At 47.7% G+C, this 24,423-nt stretch overlaps 1 protein-coding gene and 3 long non-coding RNA genes across 7 annotated transcripts in view; 2 read left to right on the forward strand and 2 right to left on the reverse strand.

Moving 5' to 3' along the window:
* On the reverse strand, positions 1 to 3,525 carry LOC139597175 (uncharacterized). Its single transcript, XR_011681542.1, has 2 exons — positions 3,317 to 3,525; positions 1 to 287 (listed from the first exon to the last, which is right to left on the reverse strand). It is a non-coding gene; the product is annotated as an uncharacterized lncRNA (long non-coding RNA).
* On the forward strand, positions 2,582 to 10,345 carry HMGN5 (high mobility group nucleosome binding domain 5). Its single transcript, XM_071442200.1, has 7 exons — positions 2,582 to 2,634; positions 2,853 to 2,896; positions 4,030 to 4,059; positions 4,680 to 4,709; positions 5,162 to 5,212; positions 8,363 to 8,506; positions 9,637 to 10,345. The coding sequence occupies exons 2-7, from the start codon at positions 2,882 to 2,884 to the stop codon at positions 9,682 to 9,684; spliced, it is 318 nt and encodes a 105-aa protein (XP_071298301.1). The 5' UTR covers positions 2,582 to 2,634; positions 2,853 to 2,881; the 3' UTR covers positions 9,685 to 10,345.
* LOC139597173 (uncharacterized) overlaps positions 5,401 to 24,423 on the reverse strand; it is a 24,455-nt gene continuing 5,432 nt past the window's right edge. The window contains exons 3-7 of one of the 4 annotated variants that reach the window (XR_011681540.1): positions 24,019 to 24,146; positions 20,015 to 20,185; positions 18,635 to 18,735; positions 9,030 to 9,221; positions 5,401 to 5,865 (exon numbers count right to left, since the gene is read on the reverse strand). This is a non-coding gene — a long non-coding RNA (uncharacterized lncRNA). Of the gene's footprint in view, positions 5,866 to 8,312; positions 9,222 to 17,230; positions 18,736 to 20,014; positions 20,186 to 24,018; positions 24,147 to 24,423 lie in introns of those variants that run through there. The other 3 variants (XR_011681538.1, XR_011681539.1, XR_011681537.1) reach the window with 3 other exon arrangements.
* Positions 20,164 to 23,187, forward strand: LOC139597174 (uncharacterized). Its single transcript, XR_011681541.1, has 2 exons — positions 20,164 to 22,003; positions 22,272 to 23,187. It is a non-coding gene; the product is annotated as an uncharacterized lncRNA (long non-coding RNA).

Genomic DNA, 24,423 nt, shown 5'->3' on the forward strand with positions numbered 1-24,423 from the left:
TCAGGTCTGTTCTGCCTTTATTCAGGAATTCCTGATCTACTTCAGCTCGAGAAGGTGGTCCAGGAAAACATTCCTGAAGTACTGCAGATCTCTGCTAGCAGGAGCAGGCCCTCTTCCTCTGCAGGACATTGCCAATTTTCAGACCATTCCTCAGCATTTGAGCATCACTCTCCAAGTTCAGTGTGAGCTGTTCAGACTGACCGTCCTGTGCTGGTCACTTCTGGTTTGATGTAGGCCCATGTTTCTGTCTGCAGACTGGATGGTTTTACCTCTGGAGTCAGTGACTCCTTATAGAAGGAGAATTCACATTTTAGCATAGAATTTTGCTAATTGAAACAGTGGCACACAAAAAGGAGATTAATTTCTGATTAGTTGCTTTGATTCGAGATGGTTCATAAATTCAGTTTTAGGGGATTTTGTACTGAATAAAAATGCCAGTTTGGGCAAAAACATAAAAAAAAAATCAGATGTTACAAACTGTTGCTACAGAATAAAGTTATTCTCTTGGCTGCAACTAGGTCTGTAATTTCCTGCATAGTTACAGCCATTTATACTTGCAGCACAGCAGCATCTCACATAGCAGCTTATCTTGTCTCTTTACAAGGAAACAATCTTCTCACTGGTCATTATTTAGGTCAGTTTGGTTTAATGAATTTTCTTTTTTTAAATAAAAGTGTTTGAGAAAATGTAAAGGTGAAAAAGAAGGCAGAGCAAATATAATGCAAAACTCAGTTGTGGATTTAAATCTGTGCTTGCACATTTTGATCGAAACTGTTGTTAGTGCAAGTTGTTCAGAAGATGTTCACAGACCCTTCAATAAATTCCTGTTTCTCTTCCACAAAAACTTCTCCCATAATATAGAAAGGATGAAAGAGTAACTGCAGGGAGACAGGAGAAACCTCCTGAGGGAAGTCAAGCACAAACCTTGCTGGTAATGGAGAGCTCAGAGACCAAGAGCTCTTGAAATGTGTTTCAGGCCTGTTTAATTCAGAAAATGGACAAAACTACTGGAACACTATTTAAAATCTTGATTAACGCAGGAGAACTCGGAGGAGGTGTGATTGCATGTGGTTACGTGTTTACACTGAGGCTGGAAAATGCATTTCCCATGATTCAGGAGGCCAGTCAGAGCCATCCTTAAATAATTGGTGTGTTTTAACAAAATAATCATGGCATTGATGGATCAACATTGACTGGAAGAAGGGGGAGAGGGGTGGCTCCGTGGACGGAAAATTGCTCAGCTTAACTGCAAAGTGCAGGAAGATAATAAACTATTGACATCCCGGCCCTTGGAGAGGGAGGTGACGTAAAAAGTGACAAATCAAAAAGTCACCATGAATTTGTCAAGAACGGGGGAACAGCTGTTCAGGGAGCAGCACTGAAAGGGATCCGGGGATTACAGGGGATCAGGAGGAGTCTGAATCAACATGGTGATGCTGTTGCTGACTCTGCAAATGCCACGCTCAGATCTGTTACCTAATTAACCTGATTACTGGATACAGACCTGGGCAGGAATGTGGAGTCCAGAGGAGCCTAAGAATGACAAAAGGTTTAGAAAATATGGCCTATGAGATCATGGGGCCTACAAGAATTTGTTTAGTCTATAAAAATAAAGTTTTAGGGAGAAAATGATAATATTATGTGAAATGGCACAGTCTGTAAAATGTTATTGGAATTTGATGCTCAGTAATCGTTCTTTGGATCTGCTGGGCATGGCACAAAGAAGCTGAAATTTACAACCAAAGTACAGGTTAGATGCTGGGGAAAACTTTGGGGGGTTAAAGCCAGTTGGGTGCTGGAAGTGGCTTTCTAGGAAGATGGCAGAATCGAGTTTAATGTAGGTTTTAGAAAGGGTTATCCTGGCTTTGGGCAGGAATTGTGACACATCAGAGCAGCAGCTGCTGCTTCAAGTCTTAGTGCAAAGTCCTGAAGGTGGTATTAATACACCTTGTGCTTTCCCTTTGGAAATACACAAAATAGGTGGTGGAGGCACTGCCAGACATTGCAGCTATGATGGACACGAGAGCTGATTTTCCTTAATCCACGCCGAAATCTGAGACTTCACCTTGTGAACAACCTCAGGCTCGCAGGCCCCGCTCCGGGGCCAACCTCACCAGCGTCAGCCGAGGTGCAAGACCCCAAGAGGCCGGCCAGAGCCCCAAGTGCTCGGACAATCCCGGGGCGCTTAAACCGCCCGCTCACCCCGCTCGGGGCCGGGCCGGACAAAGGCCGCAGCCCCCTCCCTCCGCGGGCCGAGGCCACGGGCGGGCCACGGCCCTTTCCAACAGGTACCGCAGGGCCGGGAGGCGGCTCTCGCAGGCCGCGGGGCCGAGGCGGCCATGTTGTGGTCCTGCGGTCTGCGGGAACTTTGGGGGAAGTTTGTGGGGCGGCCGGCGGACGGCAGGGCCCCGGGGGCGGCGGGCGGCGCGGGGCCCCGCGGCGGGCGGGCGGAGGCGGCGGCGCCGGGGCCGCGCTCCGGGCCGCGCACACGCGGAAAGCGCGCGGCGCTCGCGCTACGACGGCCCCACCCACGCCCCGCCCCCGCGCCGCTCCCCGCGCTCCCATTGGTCGTTGCGGCCGTCAGTCAGCGGCCGGGCCCATCTCGCGCTCCCCATTCATGCAGTTTGGTTGCGTGTTGGTGTATTTTACTGTTTGCAATAAAGAGGGGGGGATTTTTTTTTTTTTGTTCAGTTTCTGCCGCAATTAACTCTTGGTCCCTTAAACATCTTCCTTTTTATTTTTGGGGTTTTTTTCCTGTCTATTTTTTTCTTTTTTTTTTTTTTTTTTTTGCAGGACGGTCGGAACAGTTTTTCGCCGCTTCCATTTATTTTTCGATATCTTATCTCTATTAGGTTTTGCAATCAACTATTAAGGTGCAACTATGCCCAAAAGAAAGGTAAGTACGAAAAAAAAATAATTCAAAAACGAGGGAAGGCAGATGGGGAGCGAAGGGGGAGAGATTAAAGCGGCAATCGCGGAAATTTAGCTGTAAAAAAAAAAAATTTAGCGCGCGCGCGCGTGTGTGTGTGGAGTTTTTTGGGTTTTTTGGTTGGTTTCTCTTTTTTTGCATTTTTAATTTTTGGTGTATGTCCTAGAGCGGAGCGGGGAGCGGAGGGAGAGGGCTCGGGGCGGGCAGGGCAGCGCGGCGAGTTCACTTTCGGGCTGTTTTGTTTGGGAAGGAGGAGAAGGCTGGAGCAGCAGTGTCTCCATGCTGGATTACAAACAGCCATAGTGCTGTGCTGCCCCTGTGGAGAACGCGGGGCAGCAAAACCCCCCCAAAACCTGCGCCACGACCCCCCCAGGCCCCCCCACCCACCTCCGCCAGCGTTTTAATCCCCATCGCGCCATTCCCGGCTGGATTCGCCTTTAAACGTCGCCTCTTTCTCCTGCGTTTGCCTTTGTTCTCCTTTTTTTTTTTTTTGCCTCCCACTTCTTGTCATACCAGATGGTTGTGCAATGGTAATTTGGGGCCATTAGGCGGCGCAGAATTTGAAACTGGCCTTCAAGGAAAGCGGGGAAAAGGGATTTATCGCCGTAGTCGGGAACTTTGGGGCAGCGGGAATATGGGGCGCCCCCCTCTCCCTTCACAGCGCGGGCTGGGGGGGCGGGGCGGAGACGCGGTCGCCCCTCAATCACCGAGGAGCTCGCCCGAGGGGTTTCGACCCGGTCCAGGCGCCTCACGGCCCCGGACGGGGCCGGTGGGGGCCCGGACCCAGTGGAAACGCTTCGGGCGGGCGCGATCGCCGCGTTCCCGGTTGTCCCTCATTGTCCTTGCGGGGCCCGCGGCGACCTTGTTGTGTGAGGGGAAATTGGCGGGAACTTTTCGAACTCGATGTGATGACGTAGCGGCGGCGGCCGCGGCGCATTGTGGGAGTTGTAGTCCGTGAGGCGGCGGGGATGGGGGGAGGCCGCCATTGCTGCGGGTGGTGTTGGGGGGCCCTGTGAGCCCCCCCGGTTCCCCTCAGGGCTCAGGTGGAGTCACAGGGGACAGTGCTGCCTTCTCATCTCAGTGTCTCGCTTTCTTTACAGGCTCCAGCTGAAGGCGAGGCAAAGGAGGAGGTAGGAGTTGTGTGTGGTCCCCACTCCACGAATTCCCGTGGGGTTCTGCAGAAATGAGGAAGCCCACGCAGCTCATGAGGGGTTCAGCCCCTGGGGGTGGCCTGTGCCTGGTTTTGGGGTGCTCGGGGCCATCACTGTCCTCTGAGGTGGCGGGTGGCCCCCCGAGGTGGTGCGGGGGGTCCAGCAGCTCCCCTGGGCTGAGGTCAGGGACAGGTTCCAGTGGGGACGTGTCCCTTTTAGCGTCACAACTCCTGCAAGTACAGAACGTTCATCCCTTACCACGTCAGCAGAGTAAAGTGGTGGCAAAGGTGCACTTCTGGGAAATGATAGAATACCCTGAGCTGTGTGTACAGGGATCATGGAATCACAGCATTGGGCTGGAAGAGACCTCATATATCCTCTGGGCAGGGACACCTTCCACCATCCCAGGGTGCTCCAAGCCCCATCCAGCCTGGCCTTGGACACTCCCAGAGATGGGGAGTCATCATAATGCCCATAATTTCATAAATCCTAGGATTTCTGTGGGGCTTCATGATGCCATGTTATTTTGGGTGGCAGTTAGGAGAAAGCTGTACTTTAGGTGCTCTCTGAATTTTACTGACATATCTTTCCTTCTGCAGCCAAAGAGAAGGTCAGCCAGACTATCTGCTGTGAGTATCTGTAGTTATCTTTTAATATTTTATCACTTGGGATGGGGACAGGTAAAAATAAACAATTGGGGTTTTTCCCCCAGAATTGGAAAAGGCACACTTAGAGTATTGTAATATTTAAAATTCCCATTCCATGTTTCTGTTCCCTGAACATCCCCACATCCCAGGCTTCTCACGTGAGATACAAGGTCTGTGTTAGTGCACATTCCATCTGGACACAAGTATCCAGAGTTAAGGAATATTGATTTCAGGATGGATTTGTTCCCTGTAGGACTTCTCCATACAAATGCTCATGGCTCTGTAAATCACCTGCTCTCTCCTTAGCCTGGTAATTTGCCCATTGATTTTTTGCAGGGCCAACAAATAATTTTCAAAAGCTACCAAGATAATGCTCATAAAAATAAGTATTTATTTCTGGTATTCATCTGACTTGTTTCTTGTGTTTTTTGCAGAAACCTGCTCCACCCAAACCGGAGCCAAAGCCCAAAAAGGCAGCACCTAAGGTAAGGGTCCTGAGCTGAAGTGATATTTTCCTTCTTGAGGTATTTACAGGGATAAACCCCCCCACAATTAACCACTTTGCTTATTCATAATTATCTTGAAAGTTTTAAGATGGAATTATGTGAGCTAAAAGAATGAGAAAGACATAATTTTATCCAATTTCTACTGAAGGAATGTGGTAAACTGAGCAGATTTGAAATCCCTTGTGGTGAGGCTTTGCTGCTGCTTTACAAGGCCATTCTGAAGTTTCATATAATGCATTGTAGGGAAAATGATGCCTGGAGTAGAGATCAGAGACTCAATTAGAGGAGGCATTGAAAATTGTGCTTTTAATTACAGTTTCTTACTACATTTCCATTCTGAGGCCCTCTCGGCAGTTATCAGTTTATCACATTTTAATCACTCAGAGTTCTAGAGACCCCTTCAGCTGGATATTTTGGGATATGTCAAAAACATTGGCATGTCTGACAGTATAATTTAAAAATAAACTATTTAAAGCTCTTTTTTAGTTTGGAGCAACAGTTTGAAATTTCAAAGGGGGCAGTTCTGCAATCCATGAGGGATCTCTTTCCATCCCCTTCTTACCAGCCTTCCCAGCCATCAGTTTGCAGTGCCTTCTTGTTAGATTTTTCTGTAAACATTTAGGATTTTGCAGCTAAAAATATAAAAAAAAAAAATCAAAAAACAATCAACATGAACACTCCAGCAACAAAACTTCAGTGACTGTTTTTAACCTGATCCCATCAGCTTAAAACCACATTTTCCTTGTGGTTTGGGATAATGAGAGGGGCAAAGCACAGGGGGAAGAGACACTTTGGTTACAGAGGGAGATGATGAGCTGGGAACCAGGAGCTTTTTCCTTTTGCTTTGAAAAGGAATTTGCAATTGCCTATGGCCCAGCAGACCTCCAGGTGAGGGAACTGTTTCCTTCCACATCCTCTGTATGGAGCAGCAGAGATTCTGTGGGAAAGAGAGAGAGCCCCTCATGTCATTGTGGGCTCAGCTCTGTATCTCAGTGCTGTGCGGAGCGAGCTTTTCCCGTTCCATCTTGGCTGCAGCTGCATCCTAGGCCACGTTCCTGGCTGGGTGCAGCACTGGCCACTCTGGGTTGCACTTCCCTCTAGTGGCTGGTGCCCCAGGCAGAGCACAGCCAGCTGCTGGTGGCACACAGGCCAGCACTGGATGATCCACGTTCTTGTATTTGGGGTTTTTCCCAAGTTTCCTTATTTATTTTCATGGAAATATTGCAGGGTTTAAACACTAAAGCTGCCTTAACTGAATGTGACAAGTTGGAGGAATGGGGTGCAGGAGTTAAGGTCTGTAGGGGACTGACAAAGCTTTGGGCCCCCAGTGCACAGCTGGGTGCTGTGGTCTCCCTTTGGGATCATGCAGGGATCCCCTGGGAGCTGTGCCTTGGGAATTTCCCCCAGACAGACTTTTGAAGGGTTGGTCCTCCTGCTCCTGAGGTGCTGTTTGAAGCCAGGACACCTGAGCTGTGGTTTTGGCTCTCCAGAGCTCCCCAAACTGCATCAACACCTGTGCAAAGGGTGCTGGAGTAAGAATTGTGGAGGCATTTTTAATTTGTGTCTGCTCCAAGAGCTTTCCTTGTCATCCTTCAGGATCTTGGAATGGTTTCCGTGTGTCACAATAGATTTCACCCAGTAAACTTTGCCATTTTGAAAAACATGGAGCTGGCAAAGGAGTTTTGTCACTTCTAAAATGCAGGACCTGAACTTTGAGCTGTTGTTGCCATCTCTAGAGCAAAATTACTGAGGAAAATGAACACAATGCTGTAGCTGAGGACCTGTTGTGTCCTGTGGGACCCTTTCTCTCCAGTCACTTCAGCCATGGAAGTCCATTTCCTTGGGTTCTCCTCCACTTTTCCAGCACAGAGAATTGGTTTTAGCTCTGTTAATATTTTGTTGTGGTGTTTTTTGGTGGGAAAAGGGAACAGATAAGCAGTGCCATAGTACAATTGTAATTCTCACTGCCAAACAGCACCAGGATATTGGGTATTCCCAAGACAGGGACTCCTGACATCACACTGTAGGAGAGTTTTCAGAAATCCCTCAGACTGAGGAGTGAAAGGTTAGAGAAGAAAGAGACCCTCACTCACTGAATGTACTGACCCCACCTTAAATTTTCTGCATTATTGGAGGATTTGCTGTTAATTTGGTGAATTTTTAATTGAAGAATCTGACTTTACCCCTTAACACTCTTGAGTTTGCCCTTATCGGCTCATTTTTAAAGTGAATTAACTGTGTGCATTAATAACAGAGGGATTGAAATAAGAAAATAAACTTTTTGTAACCTTTTAGTAACTTGTAGTCACTGAGACAAATCTCCTGAGCAGATAAATGTGTATGCAGTAATTTCCATTTATCCTCATTCAGCTGTGAGCAGATCTTGCAGGGTTTCTGTTCCTCTGTGGGAAGTAGGTTAATCAAGCAAGGGGCTGAGCCAGTGCTGTTGCTTATTGGCAGCAAGAGGCACATCTTTGGAAGTGAAACTAATGAGGGTCAGGTATTTGGGTCAGGATCTGACCTTGCCTATGGAAAGTTATTACTACAGAAGCATCAGGTTTTGGGTTTTGTTTTGATTTAGCCTGATCCACATATAAGAAACTGCACTTAAATAATAAATGCAGCTCTCTTGTGGTTAGCAAAGTGATGCTGCTGAGTCCCCAGTTTTTCTGGCATGGAAATAGTTTATTATCACAAGGAATATTTCTGGCAGGGAAGGGGGAAAGTCCTTTGCCTACAGCTTTGTTACAGTTTTCTAAATAGGCATTAACAGCACATCTGAAGTATTCTGGTGTTTGCACATGTTGGTTTTCTTCTGAGGCTGCATTTCAGCAGCAGGGCAGAAGTACAGGCCAGTCCAACATTTTTTAGCTAATTTAATTGAATGCCTATTTAAAATGAGAATTCATTTAACCCCAGCCATGGCTGCTTTTATATTCTGCACTTCCCTGTAGCACATTCAGGACAGACAGAAGGAAAACATTTCTCCTGTGAAACTTCAATCTCACCTTGGTCAATAGGAAGTTTGGGGGTGGGAGGAGGTTCTGCAGAGAGTTTTGGAGTTGAGAACATGCTGATGTACAAGGTGGAAATCACAATTCAATATATTACTGTCTGCTTTCCTAACAGAAAGAAAAAGCAGCAAATGATAAAAAGGAGGAGAAAAAGGCAGCAACAAAAGGGAAGAAAGGAGCCAAAGGCAAAGAGGAAACTAAACAAGAGGATGCTAAAGAAGAAAACCACTCTGAAAATGGAGATACCAAAACTAATGAGGTACTTTAGCTCCACTAAAGCTGGGAACAGAGCCAGATGTGCTGGAAGCACAGCTGCAGGGGCTCTGCTGGGCTCCAGAGGGTGGGGGTCACTGCCACACTGTGAGCACAGAGCAGCTGTGGTACCTGCCCAGGGCAGCTGCCAGGGAGAGCCTGCAGGAATGGACTGCTCCTTCAGCTCCTTGCTGCCCTGTGCTGGGGCCCTTCCACAGCTGCTGTCTGCTGGCCCTGCTCCCTCTCAGGGCTGGCTCAGCAGTGCCCAGGATTTGGGGACCAGTGGAGCCCAGGGACATCACCACCCTCCAGCCCTGAGCTGACTCTGCACATCCCCTCTGCACTGCTGGGCTCCTCTGCTGCTCAGCACGGGTTGGTGCTGGGCCAGAAATCTGGTTTTGAGTTCTACACAATTCTTTAAAACAATTATTTGGCTCAGAACAATTCAACAAGAGATTTGCAAAGTGGACTTGCTCTTGCCTCTTATCTGCAGCCTCTTCTCACAGGTCCTGGCTGTGGCAGCTCCTTACCTCAGCTGCCTTTTGCTGGGTCCAGCTGCAGGCTCCATCAGCTGCTGAGGGATTGTCCCAGCAGAGTCCTTGCTGGTAGTCAAGCAGTGTTTGCTCAGGGCTCTCTTTGCCCTTGTGTTCTGTCACTGACACTGGTGTCTCTTCATGGGTTGAGTGTCACCATCCAGCCAAGGGTCCTTTATTCTTTCATCTCTAAAACAAGATCAGGAGCTGCTTGGTTAGAGCACTGCATGGCTGATGTGCTTCAGAGGGGCTTTGAGGGGGCTTTGCAGGTTTGACTTGGAAAGTAAAAGCACATTTTTACAGAGAAAGGTGAGAAATGATTCCCCGTCATGGGGGCTTGAACTTCTAATATATCATTGATCCTAATTAAAATACATTCCAAACCTCTACCTCTCTGCAGGCACTTACTCCAAAATTATCTCACTAATTAATACTCCTGTGTTTTTATTTTAAGAATTACCAGCCCATTGTTAATATTGATATTTTCTGTGCATTCCTGTCTGTCCACACCAAGCCTTGTCCATGCCTGTGTTAACAAACTGGTCTCTTTTTGTCCAATTAGCATTACCAATAATATTTCTATTCTTCCCAACCCCTTTTCTAGGCACCAGCTGCTGAAGCATCTGATGATAAGGAAGCCAAGTCCGAGTAATGTTAACCCTGCCCTATATCTCCATCATTTGGTATCCGTACCTCCATGCTGTATTGTTAACAGAGAGGAATATTTTTATCAACTATTTTATAAATGCAGGTTTTTTTAGCATGAATTTAATTATGGAACATCTTCATCTCGGTTACTTGGGAATTAAATCCCTAACAAACAAAACAAAACAACAAAAAAAAAGTCATTGTTTTTAAATTTTGTGATTGTAATAGTTTGTATGGTACATGGAAAGAATAAGTGGTGGTAGCTTTTGACTTCTGTCAGTGTGTCCCTTTTTGTGTAAGTCATGCTTACAGACTTCAGATTTTAATTTTTCCCTTGTATGTGTTGTATGGTTTCTTAAAGTGGGGAGGTCTCAAAACAAATAACCGTGTGAAACATTCCAGTGGTTCTGTGGGTTGCTTTTATAAAGAAGGTGAGCTATTTTCATGAAAAAACCTAAGAGCTGGAAATCTGTTGTTTCCCAAATGTAATTTTATTTTGTCAGTTTTGAAAAAAAAAAAAAAGAAAAATAAATAAATAAAAGTGTAATCCTGTTTTTAAATGAAATACAAACATTTCTTTTCAAAAAGGGCAGGTTGGTTGTATGTACCCACTGTTAGGAATTTTGCTGGATTTATCTTAATAAAAAAGACTCCTCAAAAGCTGATTGTGGTTTGTTGCTTGTGCTGCTGGCAAGGTCCTGAATTCCAGGAGAGCTGCAGTGGGAGAGGGAGAGCCCATGGAACTGGACTGGAGAGCTTTGGGCTTTTGGCTGGGGCTGAAGCCCCCTCTGCCTCAGTTCTGTGACTTCCCATTAATCCAGGCCTCCTCATGCTGGGGCAGAACTGGACAGAGCAGTGACCTGGGGTTAAGTCCCAGTTCTGTTGTTACAGCTTTTTTGTGCAACTTTATCAACTCCTGCTAAAACTTGCTTTTATAGAAAGTCTCTTCACATCCAGGATATATCTACAGGATATATTTAATAAGAAGAAAAATGTCTGCAATGCAGAAACCTTCTCTCACCCAGCAATGGGAAATTCCAAGAGCTCAAGTATTTTGTGTCCAAACCCCAAAGAGCACCTCAGTGGGAGTGTCTTGGATGCAGTGGGGTTCAGGATGAGTCCCCCAGCGCCACTAGGGGATGTCTAAATGTGGATTTCATGTTCCAGGCCTGAGGCACCGGGGATTGTTATTCCTGCTGCTCCCCCTGTTCTGTACAAACACTCGGGGTTAACTGGGCTCCAGCCTCCTGAGCAGTGAAGCTGAGGGAGTTCTGAGGGGCCTTTTCCTTGGCACTGTACTCCCTTAATCCAGCAGAGAGTTTGGGCCATGCTCTGGTCTCTCCTCCAGTGAGAACTGATGGAGCAGTAACTGGATTCCCTGTGCCTGGTGGAAGTGTCCTGAGATGTGGGTAAAACCAGGGAGACTGAACATCCCAGCTGGAACATGGTCCAGCAATAGTTCAAATGTCATCCTGACTGACATCTAAGAATGATTCACCAAATTTCTATTCCACAAAGACAGGCTGGGAGAGCTGGGATGTTCAGCCTGGAAATGAGTAGGCTCTGGAGACCTTGGAGCCCCTTCCAGTGCCTAAGGGAGCCTGTAAGAAGGAGGGAGAGGGACCTTTTATAGAGGCACATAGTGACAGGACAAGGGGAAATGATTTCAAACAGAAGTCAGGGTTAGATGGGATATTGGGAAGGAATTCTTCCCTGTGGGCTGGTGAGGCCCTGGCACAGGGTGCCCAGAGAAGCTGTGGCTGCCCCTGGATCCCTGCAGTGTCCAAGGCCAGGCTGGACAGGGCTTGGAGCAACCTGGGATAGGGGAAGGTGTCCCTGCCCATAGCAGGGGGTGGATTTGATGATCTCTTAAGTTCCCTTCCCACCCAAATCATTCCAGGATTCCATGATTCCATGAGTTTAGCCAGCAGTCAGTGAGAAATCCCAATGGACCTGGTCGAGGGAGAGAATGCATATTGGAAATATTTTAGATTTTTGTTATTTCCTACCCCAGTGGTTTTTCTAAAGGGCTTTGAACAGGAATCCAATCCTGCAGGAAGGTGGAGCCCCTTCCCAGCCCTGGTGCTGTGGGACCATCTCCCTTTGGCTCCAGCCTCCAGTCACTGAGTGTCTCAAGCACTGTGATTTAAGCAGCAGGCACTGAGTACAGTTGATATTTCCTTAGCACAGGATCCATCCATCTGCCAAGGTACAAACACCCTTTGGAATGAGGTCACTCTGATCCCAAGTCGTGTCTCTCCATCTGAGTCCAGAGGTTGTTATACAGAGCATACAACTGAGTGTTTGGTTTTGGTTATTTCTTTTTTGAGTGCCAGGGTGGGAGTTGTTCTTAATTCTATAACTATTGTTCTAATCAAATTCCTCTTTCAAATAAGTACAGAAAATTGCCCAAGAACATTTTGCTCAAATTCATAACTTTTCGGAGCCACGGGGTATTGAGAGAGTTGCACAACTGAATGGATTGTCTGGTTTATGCCAAACCCTCCTCCACGGCTCTCCTGGTGTCTAGACACTGAATCCAAAGCCAGCTCCATGGCAGCTCCCAAGCTTGGCTTATTTTGTCTGAAAAGGAGAAGTTTCAAACTTTCAGGTTTATTTGGAATTTGTGGGGAAAGTACCTTCCCCAGGGTTCTTGGCTGTTCCCTGTGTTCCAGGTATTACTGGGTCTGATGCTGGTTAGGAAAGATCCACAGATCTGGATCTGGTGTGGATCTGGTTATCATTATTCATCAAAACAACTGGGGATCCTGAAGATGCAAAGGTGAAGAGATTCATGAGTGTGAAGGTAGTGATGGTTCTGAGGTGATGTCATGGGAAGAGATTTGAGCAGTGTTGGCAACACCCTGCCATGGTGAGGTGTGCAGGCAGCTGGTCAGGGTGAGAGGAGACAGCCTCAGGGTGCACCAGACAAGGTTTAGGTTGGATATTAGGGAAAAAAGGGTTTTCCAACCCCAGCACAGGCTGGAGTCACCTCCCTGGGGGGATTTAACTGTGGATGTGGCACTTGGGGACATGGCCAGTGGTGGCCTTGTCAGTGCTGGGGGAACAGTTGGACTCAATGGGCTTGGAGGGCTTTTCCAACCTAAATGTTCCTGTAATTCCATGATCCAGCTTTTGGTGCAGGCTCCCAGAGCAGCAGAGTGTCCTCACACAGTGTCCTCACGGGATCTTCAACAGAACTGGGCAAGCATTTGCTTTTGTTTGCTCAGAACAATAAACCCACTGAAAACCACTTTGAAAACGCTGGTCACTGTCCTGGGAGGGACAGGAAGTCACAGGAGGCACCTCCAGACTTCATCCTGGTCTCCACCATCAGCAACGTGCTGGAGCAGCACAGAGGGAAAAGGCACTGCTGCCTCAGCAAGCAAGAGAATGGCAAACACAGTGAGGTCCTTGGGATGTCAAAAAAAAAAGGGGAAATGGGGAAAATAAAATAAAACAACCCCTCCAAGCACATAAAAGAAAGGGTTTTGCAGGTTCATCCCACATTTACCTGTGCTCCTTTGAGTGAAGGGACTGTACACACAAAAAAAAAAAAAAACCAAAAAAAAGAAAACCCCTCTGCTCTGGAGCCAGGCTGGGAGAGCTGAGGGTGTTCACCTGTTCACCTGGAGAACAAAAACTCTGGGGAGAACTTAGAGCCCCCTTCCAGTACCTGAAGAGGCTCTAGGAGAGCTGGAAAGGGCCTTTGAACAAGGGATGGAGGGACAGGACAAAGGGAAAGGGCTTTAAGATGAAGGAGGATAGATTTAGTTTGGATATTGGGAAGAAATGCTTCCCCATGAGGGTGGGGAGGCCCTGGCACAGGGGGCCCAGAGAAGCTGTGGCTGCTCCTGGATCCCTAGAAGTGTCCAAGGCCAGGCTGAATGGGGCTAGGATCAATCTGGGAGAGTGGGAGGTGTCCCTGCCCATGGCAGGGGACAGAACCAGAGGATATTTGAGGTCTCTTCCAACCCAAACCAGTCTGGGATTCTGTGACATTTAGGTCTGATTTTCAGATCAAAAGCAGCTCCCTGGCAGTTAATGGAGTAACACTGGTGTTAATCTGATGAAGGAGGAAGAAAATTGAATCTCGGCAATGGCAACGATGGCTCCTCCCTCTGACTGTCTCAGTGGTGCTGCTCCTTTCCCGTGCAGCTGCCGGGAGCCCCCGCTCTGAAACTCGATGCCCTGGATGGGCTCCAGGAGCTGGGAACACCCCGGGCCGGCGCTGGGCGGCTTTCGAGGAGCTCTGTCCTTTGAGAGAACAATATCAACGTGGCTTCCAGACTGTCCCAGTGCCCGGAGGAGCTGGAGGTGGTCACAAGTGAGCATGGACGAGGGAACGGATGTCACTGTGACTCGTGTGGCAATTGTCCCCTGCTTTGGAAGGGGCGTGATTGGGATTGGGCTAGGGTGAGTCAAGGAGGGGATGGGGAGAGGATCAGAACTGCTCCTAACCCCTTCACCCACACCTTTCATCTGTTTTCAGAGAAGCTGTGGCTGCCCCGTCCCTGGAAGTGTCCAAGGCCAGGCTGGACCGGCTTGGAGCACTCTGGTCTCGTGCAAGGTGTCCCTGCCCATGGCAGGGAATGAGATGGGCTCTAAGGTCCCTTCCCACCCAAACCACTCTGTGATTCCATGATTCCATGATTCCATGATTCCATGATTCCATGATCTGCCCTGATTTATCCACCTCTGCTGGAAGAGGAGCCGGTGGGACAGGACCCCAGAGGAATGGCACTCCCTTCCTCCTGCAGCACCAACCAGGGAATCACTGGAACAGTGTCAAATGGAAGTGATGTCCAGGGGTTAGTGTGAACTTCAGGCTGAGATAACACCTGAAAGCACTGAAAGGAAGTTGGTGCTGATGTGATAGAAAAGGGAAAACCAGCAAATTGGAAAGCTCTGTTCCTAAGAGCAGGAATCCAATTGACACCATAAAACTCTCAAAGGGAACTTAATACAATTGGACACATCTTAAACAATTCCAGACGTTCTTAAAAGGGGGAGAGGAAGCATAAATTACACAGGGAAAAATGCTGGATTGAAACCTAAACAGAGTGGTCAAGACCACTCTCCCCTCCCACTCCCAGCAGCATTCCCAGTAAGGGGGTTCCAGGGCACGGCTGTTCCCCTTTGGAAGTGCCTCCCTCCCAGTGAGTGAGGTGTGCTGCTTCCACTGGGGATGAAGTGCAGCACAAGCCTGGGATTCTCAGTAAAAGTTGCTCCAAAGTTATCCCAGAGCCAAAATCTCACAAAATCGCTGGGGTTTTGTTTGTTTAACATGAACAATTCGGGGAGGGGGTGGAAGTGCATTTCTTGGAGCTCAAACCAGATGTGCAAAACCCAGTCACAAAGCTCCAGCTTCTGCGCTGTTTGTTTTCCCCCCAGGAAGATAAAAGGAGCCGTGGAGAAGGTTTGGATTGCGGCAGCTCTCGGGTTTCACCCTGGCTCCAGGGGCGCTGGCAGAGGCTGCTCTGTGGGACCACAAACGAGTTTTGCTGTTTCATGGATCCGGGGCCGCCGCTCCCCTCGGAACAGGGCTGGAGTTGGAGGTGGGCTGCTCCTAAGCCTCAGGCTGAGACTCAGCTTTCCAGCAGGCTGGAATTTTGCTTGGTTTGGTTTCTTCCTTCATATAAATCCACCATCACGGACGTGCTGACCAGAAGTACTTCCCCAAGTCACGGTTCCATTTTGTGCCGGCTCTGCCAGGAGAGAAAGGCTGGAGTTGCCTCTCTGGGCCTCATCTGAAGGCAATCCTGCAGGATCTGCCTTCTCTTCCTATAAATCCTTCCAACAGAAAGTTCCAAATCCAGGCCAAACATTCCCTGCTGTGGTTTCACCACCCATGTGGTTACAGCCTGGTTATCAACAGAGATCTTGAAGTAAACTCTGACTTCCCCACTCCGTGTTTACTCCTATGCTATTCTATACCTACAGCATTACCCTGGGAATAATTAAAATAATTAACAAGTGTAATTAACTGTTGGAGGGGAAAGGAGACTTTTAGGACATTATATCAGCAACAATTAAATAAATTACCCTTTTTGTCTTGCAAAGAATTGACAGACAGGGGGGAAAAGGATGCGGGATTTGTATTCCCTGGTGCAGCAGCACAGGGACAGTGAATAGGGGTCGGTGGCTCTTGTGTGGGGACACAAAGCAAACAAAGAGGCCCCAAATGAAATTACAGAGTGGCAGATGCAAAACGAGCATATTTCACACAATGAGTAATTAAACCATGTAACTCATTGCCCAAATGGAGCCCAGGAATCATAATGGCTTAGGAAGTGATTACACAAATTCTTGGAAGACGATCCAGCGGGGCTGTGGGACACAAAGACATGTCACCAGTGCAGGACCAGCAACCCGTGGGTGTGGGAGAGGACCTGGAGTTGTCCCCAGCCCTGGACCTCTGGAGGGAGCTGGGGGGTGAGGGGACACAGGTTTGTACTTCTCCTGTGGTCTGAGCCCCTCCAGCCACATTCTGGGCACTTCGACAGGAGGAAACCTTCCCTGCTGTTCACTGTGTGTGCCTGTTGGTGGGACAGACACACAGCGTGGATGTACCCAAGGTACCACCTGTGTCCCTGCCAAGCCCTGTGCCACTGACCTGGGCCGTGCACATCCCCCTGTGCTCCTGGAAATATTCTCCATTGGAGCTGGATTTTTCCCAGGAGGAAAAGGGCACCACATCCTCCTGTTCTTGGCAAAACTCCCTCCCCAAATGCCACCCTAGGGCCCAGGTTTGTTGGGTGCTGCTGGTGCTGAAGGTGGGGTGATGGCCATCACTGGGCTGGAGAAGGAGTCCAGATTCCCAGCTTCCAGTGCTGCTCCATTTGGGCTTGGGAATTATTTCCAACCCCCTTTGTGGCCCATCTTGGCTATAAATCTTCTTGGCTTCACTTGGTGCTGTAGCCTCTAGGTGGTGGTCCTGGCTGGGGGTTCCTGCACGGCTGCTCTGCACACACAGAGAGGTCATCCCTGGGAATTTGGGGTTATCCAGCTGCTGGGGTGATGGCACAGGGACCAGGAGCAGGTACCACAGCTCTCAGGGTGTCAGAGGATGTGGCATCATGCCGATGGCTCCACAGGGCTGGGGATGGTGGCAGCAGCTCTGTCCCAGCTCCTGCTGCAGGGATGCCCAGCAAGGATGCACAAGCAGGGACCAGAGAGCAGCCAAGGCAAAATGTATCCATGATTCTCCTCCATCACCTGGAAGTGTGATGTTTCTGCAAGAGCTGGAACCTTCTGGAATGCTGGGAGCTCTTCCTGCCTGCCCTGCAGCCTCTTCACTGCAGGAATTTGGGGTGACAGGATCAGTGCAGTGTGTCCTATGAGGACAGGCTGGGAGAGCTGGGGGTGCGCTGGAAAAAGCTCTGGGAGACCCCAGAGCCTCTTCCAGTGCCTAAAAGGGCCCCAAAGAAAGCCAGACAGAGACTTGGGATCAGTCACAGAGAGAGAGGAGAGATCTCCTGGCCTCAGCAGCCCAGGACATCCTTGGGAGAGCAACAATGTGCCCATTGATCCAGCAGGAATTGGTGATACTTGTGTATAGTTTATTTATTTATGTTTTATACATATCACAGAATCCCCAACTGCTTTGGGTAGGAAGGGACCATAAACCCATCAAGTCCCACCCCCTGCCATGGACAGGGACACCTTCCACTATGCCAGGCTGCTCCAAGCCCCATCCAACCTGGCCTTGGGCACTTCCAGGGATGGGGCATCCACAGCTGCTCTGGGCAATACTATTGAATTATATATAATATACATAATATTAAATACACACATATATCTCTATAAAATGTGGTTGTAGGTGCCATGTTCAGATCAGAAGTGATTCTGTGTTGAAGGCTGAATTGATGTCCTGGCACCAGGACATCACCCCTTCACTGAGTGTCCCCAGATGCCCCACAAGGTCCCCTTTTCCTCAGCAGGGACAAAACCTGGTGGTTTTGGTTATTCCCTGGCTGGAGCCCTTGACTCTCCATCTCGCTTCTCTCAAGAGCTGCATGACAAAACCAGCAGTTCCAGCCTATTTTGGCGACCACTTGCTCCAGGAACCTCAGGAGTTTCATCAAAAGCCTGGATGGATTTCGGGTCTCGGGTTTTATTCATTCCAGCATTGGCTGACAAAGCCCATTACATCATCCCTTTGGAAGAGAAATTCTCTGCAGCTGCCTGTGTGGCGCGGGGGGTGGGGGGGGGTGTTTAAAAAATAACACAGATTTTTGTTTCATTCTTTCTTTCAGGGCAATTTTCCTCCCAATTGCTGGAAAACTGAATGCTAAAAAGCTTCAAAAGTGGGAAGGAAAAGGGCAGTGTGCAGCAGTTCCAGCCATTCCTGGGTTTATTATTATTTCCTTTCCAAAGACCAAGGGGGGAAAAATAGCCCCATTACCCCGCGCATCCAGCGCGCCCAGCCAGCCGTGAAAAGCAAAGGCAGTGTCATGGCAATGGCAGATGGCACAGAGCGGGAGCAGGAGCGGGAATGGGAGCGGGAGTGGCGGCAGGAGCGGGAACGGGAGCGGCAGAGGGAGAGAGGGCTCCGGCCCCGACCTCCGCGCGGACCGCGCTCCTAATTAGCCCCGGAGCAGGGACTAATTAAACCCGGAGGTAAGACAAGTGATTACTTTTCCTTGCAGAGATGGGGTGCAGGAGTGATGTGGATGGAGCCGGAGCCGGTGTTGGAGTCGTCCTGACATCAGTGGTAGGAAACGATTTCAATCTCGGCTCATCCCTCCCGCGCTGCCGGGAGCAGGGAGCCGCAGCAGCTATTCCCTGCTCTCCCCATGAGCAGAGGCTGCAGAGAATGTGGGATTGCAAGGAAATACCGATGGGAAGGAGAGAGGCAGTGTCTGGATGCTGTGCTGATGACGTCAAAATGTGACTCACAATTATTAGCATTATTTGTCACCCAAGTATCCAAAGTACCCCCTTGAACTCACCTAGGGTCAGAGCAGAAACTCCTCTTCCCTCCTCACAGTTGTTTTGGATATTATTTCATGCTCCATAAGCTCATTCCTTTTAATCCACTTTTCCTGGTTTCCTATAAAACAAGCAGTTGGAACTAAATTATTTTCACTGTCATTAAACTGGGTGCAAAGCTCTCAAAAAATGGGATATAGAGAGGAAAATTATGATATTATATAATTATAATAGAGAATTATACATTATATAAGTATTATATTATATAAAATACAGTTATTCTATAAATGTCTTTATTTTTGCATTGCAAGAACTGGAAGTCCAGAGCTGCTCATGCAGCTGTGGTTGCTGACGATTCCTTCTGTGATGTGCTGGGCTTTCCACAGTTTTTACAAATGGGCTGAACTTTGCAAAAACCATGGGAAAGCCTGTGGCTGTGGAGCCTTTGGCACTTCTCTGCCCATTCCCAGGCAGATGCTCTGTCCCCAGCACACACACGCTGGGCAAGCACACTGCCAATGCAGGCTGCCTCTGCTCGGCTTAAAACAGCTCCAGCTCCAGCCCTGCCCTTCCTGCTGGAGCACTGGGAGCATCTCTCCACCTGGACCATGATCCCAGCCCCTGGGGATCAGTGGGATTTCCCTGGGGATCAGTCTCTGGGGATCAGTGGGATTTCCAGAGCAACAGCCCCCTCTTGCATAGCATCATCTGGATGATTCAAACTCAAGCGTTGCCGGATTTCTGCTGCCCAGTGAAACACCAGACAATTTGTGTTTCTATTTTTACCCTGGATTAGTCAAGGGTCGCTGCAGGACCAGATCAGGGGTGCTGGGCTTTCCATGGCCTTATGCTTCATCCCATAAATGCTCTTGGCCTTTGGCAAGCAGGAGAAAAGCCTGACAGGACAACTCCTCTTTGCTGCCAGGGCTGGATCCCTGAGGAGCTGCCAGGGCTGCTGCAGCTCGGCACAGCTCATGGCCTCACTCCACCACTGCACTGCCCATCCCAGCCTCCCTCACACAGAGGTGGTCAAAGTCACCCACTCCAGTCTAAAAAGCATCCAGGATTATGAAAAACTTGGGAACACCTCGCCAGCAGCACTGTGGCTGAATCACCACAGCTCCAACCTGGTTGGGATGCTCATCGGATAAAAAGAGCCAGGGAGAGTTTGGAATTTCCAGAGAAATCTCTGAATTTCCACCACCTGTTGCTGTTATTTAATGCAAAAACAAGGGGAAAACAAACCTGTCTGAAAAGAACAGGAATATGGAACAGACATATGGAAATGGAATTTGGGATTGTTGGAAAGGGATGGACTATGTCCATGAAAAATATTAGCAATAATTAGTCCCAAATCTCTGCTGTGAGCTGTAGATATTGATAGTCTGGATCTCACATACATCAGAATGACTTGTAGTTATCAGCAGCTCCAGGGTTTTTCTGCCCTCCAGCAAACACATTTTTCCTTGTTCTGGAGGTCTGGTCATGTTCTGTTTCATTTCATTGCTGAGAGAAATTAAACTATTTCTTACATCTGCATCAGCATCTGGTAAGAGCAAGAATTCAGGAAGCTGAAAAAATATTAAAAAATACATAAACATAAAAATATATACATATAAAAAATAGGACCTTCCTCCCTGTATTCCCTGAGCACATGAGGTTGCTTCCAATGCACATTTTATTTTAAGGTGAGTTATTTTGTTGCCATAGTGACATCATTCAGGTTTCCAACCGCTGCCGTGTTGGTTTTCTCCCAGGCAAGACTTGTCACAAGCAGTCAGCATCCCCAGCCCCTTCCCGGGCAGCAGCTTCCCAGGGGGCTGCAGGATTCCCTGGAATTCCAGCCTGCAGGATGAGCTGTCACCACTCCCTGTTAAGGCACAGGGGGACAAGGACCTGGGGGAGTCAGAGAGGAGAGGCAGGCACGGAAAAACTCCGACCAAAAGGATTTTCCTCTGCCCATTCCTTACCCTTCCTCCTCCGCCCGTGCAGTGAGCTGTGAGAAGGTCAAAGAACCCGGTAGCTTTATTAATTAGCACTAATTAATACACTCAGCTACCTCTGGTGTCACTGTGCTCATCTACCCCAGGCCTTGACATGGACAAGTATAAACCGTGTTTGCCCCCAAAAGCTTAAAATCTCTGTAAATCCTATTTCTTGCTGCACAGGTGTCTCATGGATTAATTTTATTACAAAGAGAACTGCACTAAAATAAAGATTTTAAATACAAAGGTCTGTAATTATGGTAATAGAGATGTAAAGAAATGGGATTCTCTGGTAAGGGAATATTTGTGGGGTTATTTGGTCAAATGGACTCTGTAAGTGTATTGGAAATTAATATTTAATTTTATGTATTTCTATATTAAATATTTAAATTCATTGTGTTATTATGATGCTAAAGACTTTTAATGGAAAGTGCCTTTTTTGGGCTCTAATTAATTTAATTAAAGCAGGCAGAGTGTGCATCATTAGCCTAAAACCTATTTCATGGGTGCCAGGCCCTGTATGTGACCAAGAGCCAGGGTGCCTGTTCTACTGCAAGGCCAAAAGGAGCTCAAAAAAAAAAGAAGCTGTTTCAAAGGTTTTCTAGGTTTTTAATTTTAAATAAACCATTCCCAGATTATCAAATCAAGGCTACATTCCCATGGCAGACCTGAGCCCTGTGTAAGCCTTCCCAGGATTGCAGCATCTGGCTAAATCCAGCCCAGATTAAAGCAAAGCTGTCATTGCACAAACTCTGCCTGAAAGGAGCAGGATGCTCCTGATGCTGAGAAAGGACAGAGCTGGGAATTGCAGGCAGAGGATAAGGAATGCCAAAGGCAGCAGCAGGGTCCAGAGGAGAGGAGGCAAAGCCCTGTGCTGTGCGAGGGGCTGGGGCACTTCTCCTCTGCAGAGGGAATTCGGGCAGCAGAGCCACTCCAGCCACGGCCGTTGGGTGTTCCTGAGATCACCCCGGCTCCCTGATGGAAACCCTCTGGAACACAGCCTGGACACACCAGTCCACAGCTCAGCAACAGCCTCCACAACAAGGCTCTTTGCTTGCAGAGGTTTTAGCCAAAGCCATTGTTTTAACACCCTTTTCTAATATTTATTTCCGAATGTCTTTGACTGCGGGAAGGGTGGAAGGGGCTCCCAATTTAATTCCATAATCCCCCTAAGCCTTGCTTAATGCACTCACTCTTGCCTGGCCTCTCTGAATTCTACAGTGGTGTTTTGGGTGGTTGCAGCACTGCACTGGAAAATGTCCCATCATTTATTTTGCAGCTATTTGAGGGAAATGATTCCCAGGGCTGGAAGCCTGGTTGTTAAATCCGTATTGCCAAAGGAAACAAACTCTGTCACCCAGATGGGGCTGGACCTCGGGGCTGCCACGTGGATTCCTGAATGAGGTAGCTCAGAGTCCAGTTGAAAACTCCCAAAATTAACATTAAAGCAGGAGCAGGAGACTTTAGCAGTTGGTGAAAAATGTCATTTTTAGCTGAGGGGGTGGGTGGGGCTGCAGGGAACAAAGCAGCTCTGGGACACCCACATCCCCTGGGATGAGTCCCCCCAAGCATGGCCATGGCTCACCCCAACTGCCCTTGGCTGGGAGGGATGGAAGTGCTGCTGGAGGGAAATTCCAACAACAGATTTTGTCCTGCTGCTTTCTTCTGACAGGGAGGGAGTGCTGCAGCCTGGTTTGTTTTCCACATGTTCAAGAAAGACAAAACAACGTTTTCAAGAGTCTTGATGCATCTCATGAGCCCCTGGTCTCCCTAAATCCCTCCCTCGGGTCTCAGCTCCCAGCATTTCTCCAATATCTGCTTGAAACCTGCACCAAGAGGACAGCATCACTCTCAATGGGATTTTTCCATGTCCCATTTCAGGATGCATTGTGTCTCCCTCAGCCATTCCAGAGGCATCCTGGAGTCAGCAAGGACAAAACCCCCAAATACAAGGGCACAGAGGGCTGGAAGAGTCCACAGGCAGCAGCAAAGTCAAGATGGGAAGATGGGTTTGGAAGAAAGTCAAGGTCTGAAAGGTGTTACCTGTAACAAGGTAACAGCAGCAGGCAGCAAGCAGGAGGAAGGAGCAAAGAGAGGAAAAAATGAAGAGACTGAGATGTGCTGGCTGCACAGGAGGAGGGAGAATGGTGTCCAGGGACATCAGGAAACACATGGAGAGAGGAGGATCCTCAACAGGAAATGGCAGATCCTTTAGACCTCAAGGACAAAGTGGAGAATGAACAGGAGAAGCTTTTTTCCACCGCTACAGCATATTCCACACTTATGCCATTATAATCCAGGGATAACAAAGAAAACCTCAGGGAAATAAGGATGATGGCACAGTTCTGTCCATGTGCCTTCATAGCTTCACCTTCCACCTATGGTGGTTTTCCAGCAGAAACTCAACCACACAGAACTTGGGGACTTCATAAACTCTTAATAGACTTTTATTGGTGTAAGAGAAATGAAAGGGAACAGTCAACAGGGCAAGAATTTGCAGGTATTGAAAACCACCTCACTGGAAATTAAATTAAATTAAATTAGTCCTTTGATTAAAAAAAAAAAACACTAAAAGGACCTTCCAAGAACGTGAGGCCTCTCCAAATCAAGATGACACACAAAACATATTGTAGCAGGTTATGTCTCAAGCCCTAATAATTTAAGGCCCAAAATAAAAAGGGATTCTGAGATCTGAACTCCTGAGGACATCAGGGGAAAGACTTTTCCCAGAGATACAAAGCTGGACAGCTACAGGAGAATGTGAATGTCCATTAAATGATGGAAGTGCAAGAATGAAATGAAATGGGGTCACTTTACTGCAGAGGAATTTATGGAAGCTTCCATGTTAAAGCTTTTCCTTATGAGGGATAAGAGGGAGACATCATCCCAAATTGAAGATCTTTAGAGGAAGAAGCTTTATAATCAATAAATAAAGGTAATGGGAAGAGAATTCCTGTATGGGACAGCACTTTGAGAAATGTTCCAAAATCCCATCCTTGGATTCCATGATTAGTGACTTAGAAAGTTTATTCTAAATTCACACTCCTGTGAGCAAACTTACACAGGACAGTTTTCTAATCCATCACCTCATCCAGTAATTGAGAATTAATTTTATAAGACTGTATTTAAAGAGTATTAATGAGCTTATTTACAATGTCAGCCTGTTAGGGATATCAATAAATAAAAAAATTAATCAAAATTAACCTTTTCTTTATTTTTTTATTTTTTCAAAATTAACCTAATTTGATAACCTTTTATTTCAATAAAGGCAGTGCTGTAAAAAACCCTATTGCACTCCTTCCCAAAATTTCTAATATTTTTTGTAGAATGAAAAATATAATTAAAATATAAAAATCCTCAAAACTTTATGGAAAAGGGAATGGGATACAGAGAGATGTAATTTTAATAACATTGTTTACTTAGCTGAGGGAGCTCCAGTAAAATTTGCATGTCCAGGGAGAGAGGTGATGAATTCCCAGCTGCAGTCAGATGCTTTGTGCCCAGGCTTCTGGGAGAAGCCAAAAATGCAGGATTTGGCCCTAAAAACCTAAAAAAATCACAAAGAAACCATCAAAGGATTATTTACAAATATTTAGCATGACTTAAAGTTGCTGAATTAGCCCAGCAGTGATATCAGTGCTGTCTTTGGGGCGAGATCCTTGTGCAGGGGACCCCTGGACTGGTAGCAGTCAGGGTACATCAGGAGAAGCTGGAAAAGGCTGGGAACAGGGGCTTGATCCCAACCAGGGGACACATGTCAGAATCAGGCCCTTAGACAGGGATTGTGCAGGGTGCAGTAGTGACACCGGCAATAACAAAACCTA

The sequence above is a fragment of the Agelaius tricolor genome, unplaced genomic scaffold (genome assembly GCF_023055355.1).
Source record: "Agelaius tricolor isolate 1412-34295 unplaced genomic scaffold, bAgeTri1.0.p SCAF_17, whole genome shotgun sequence".
NCBI lineage: Eukaryota > Metazoa > Chordata > Aves > Passeriformes > Icteridae > Agelaius > Agelaius tricolor.

What these genes read in the sequence shown, in the direction of transcription:
- HMGN5 (XM_071442200.1), top strand. An exon ending in GGTCAGCCAGACTATCTGCT is followed by an intron (nt 4,710 to 5,161) that starts GTGAGTATCTGT and finishes TGTTTTTTGCAG; the next exon opens with AAACCTGCTCCACCCAAACC. An exon ending in GAGATACCAAAACTAATGAG is followed by an intron (nt 8,507 to 9,636) that starts GTACTTTAGCTC and finishes CCCCTTTTCTAG; the next exon opens with GCACCAGCTGCTGAAGCATC.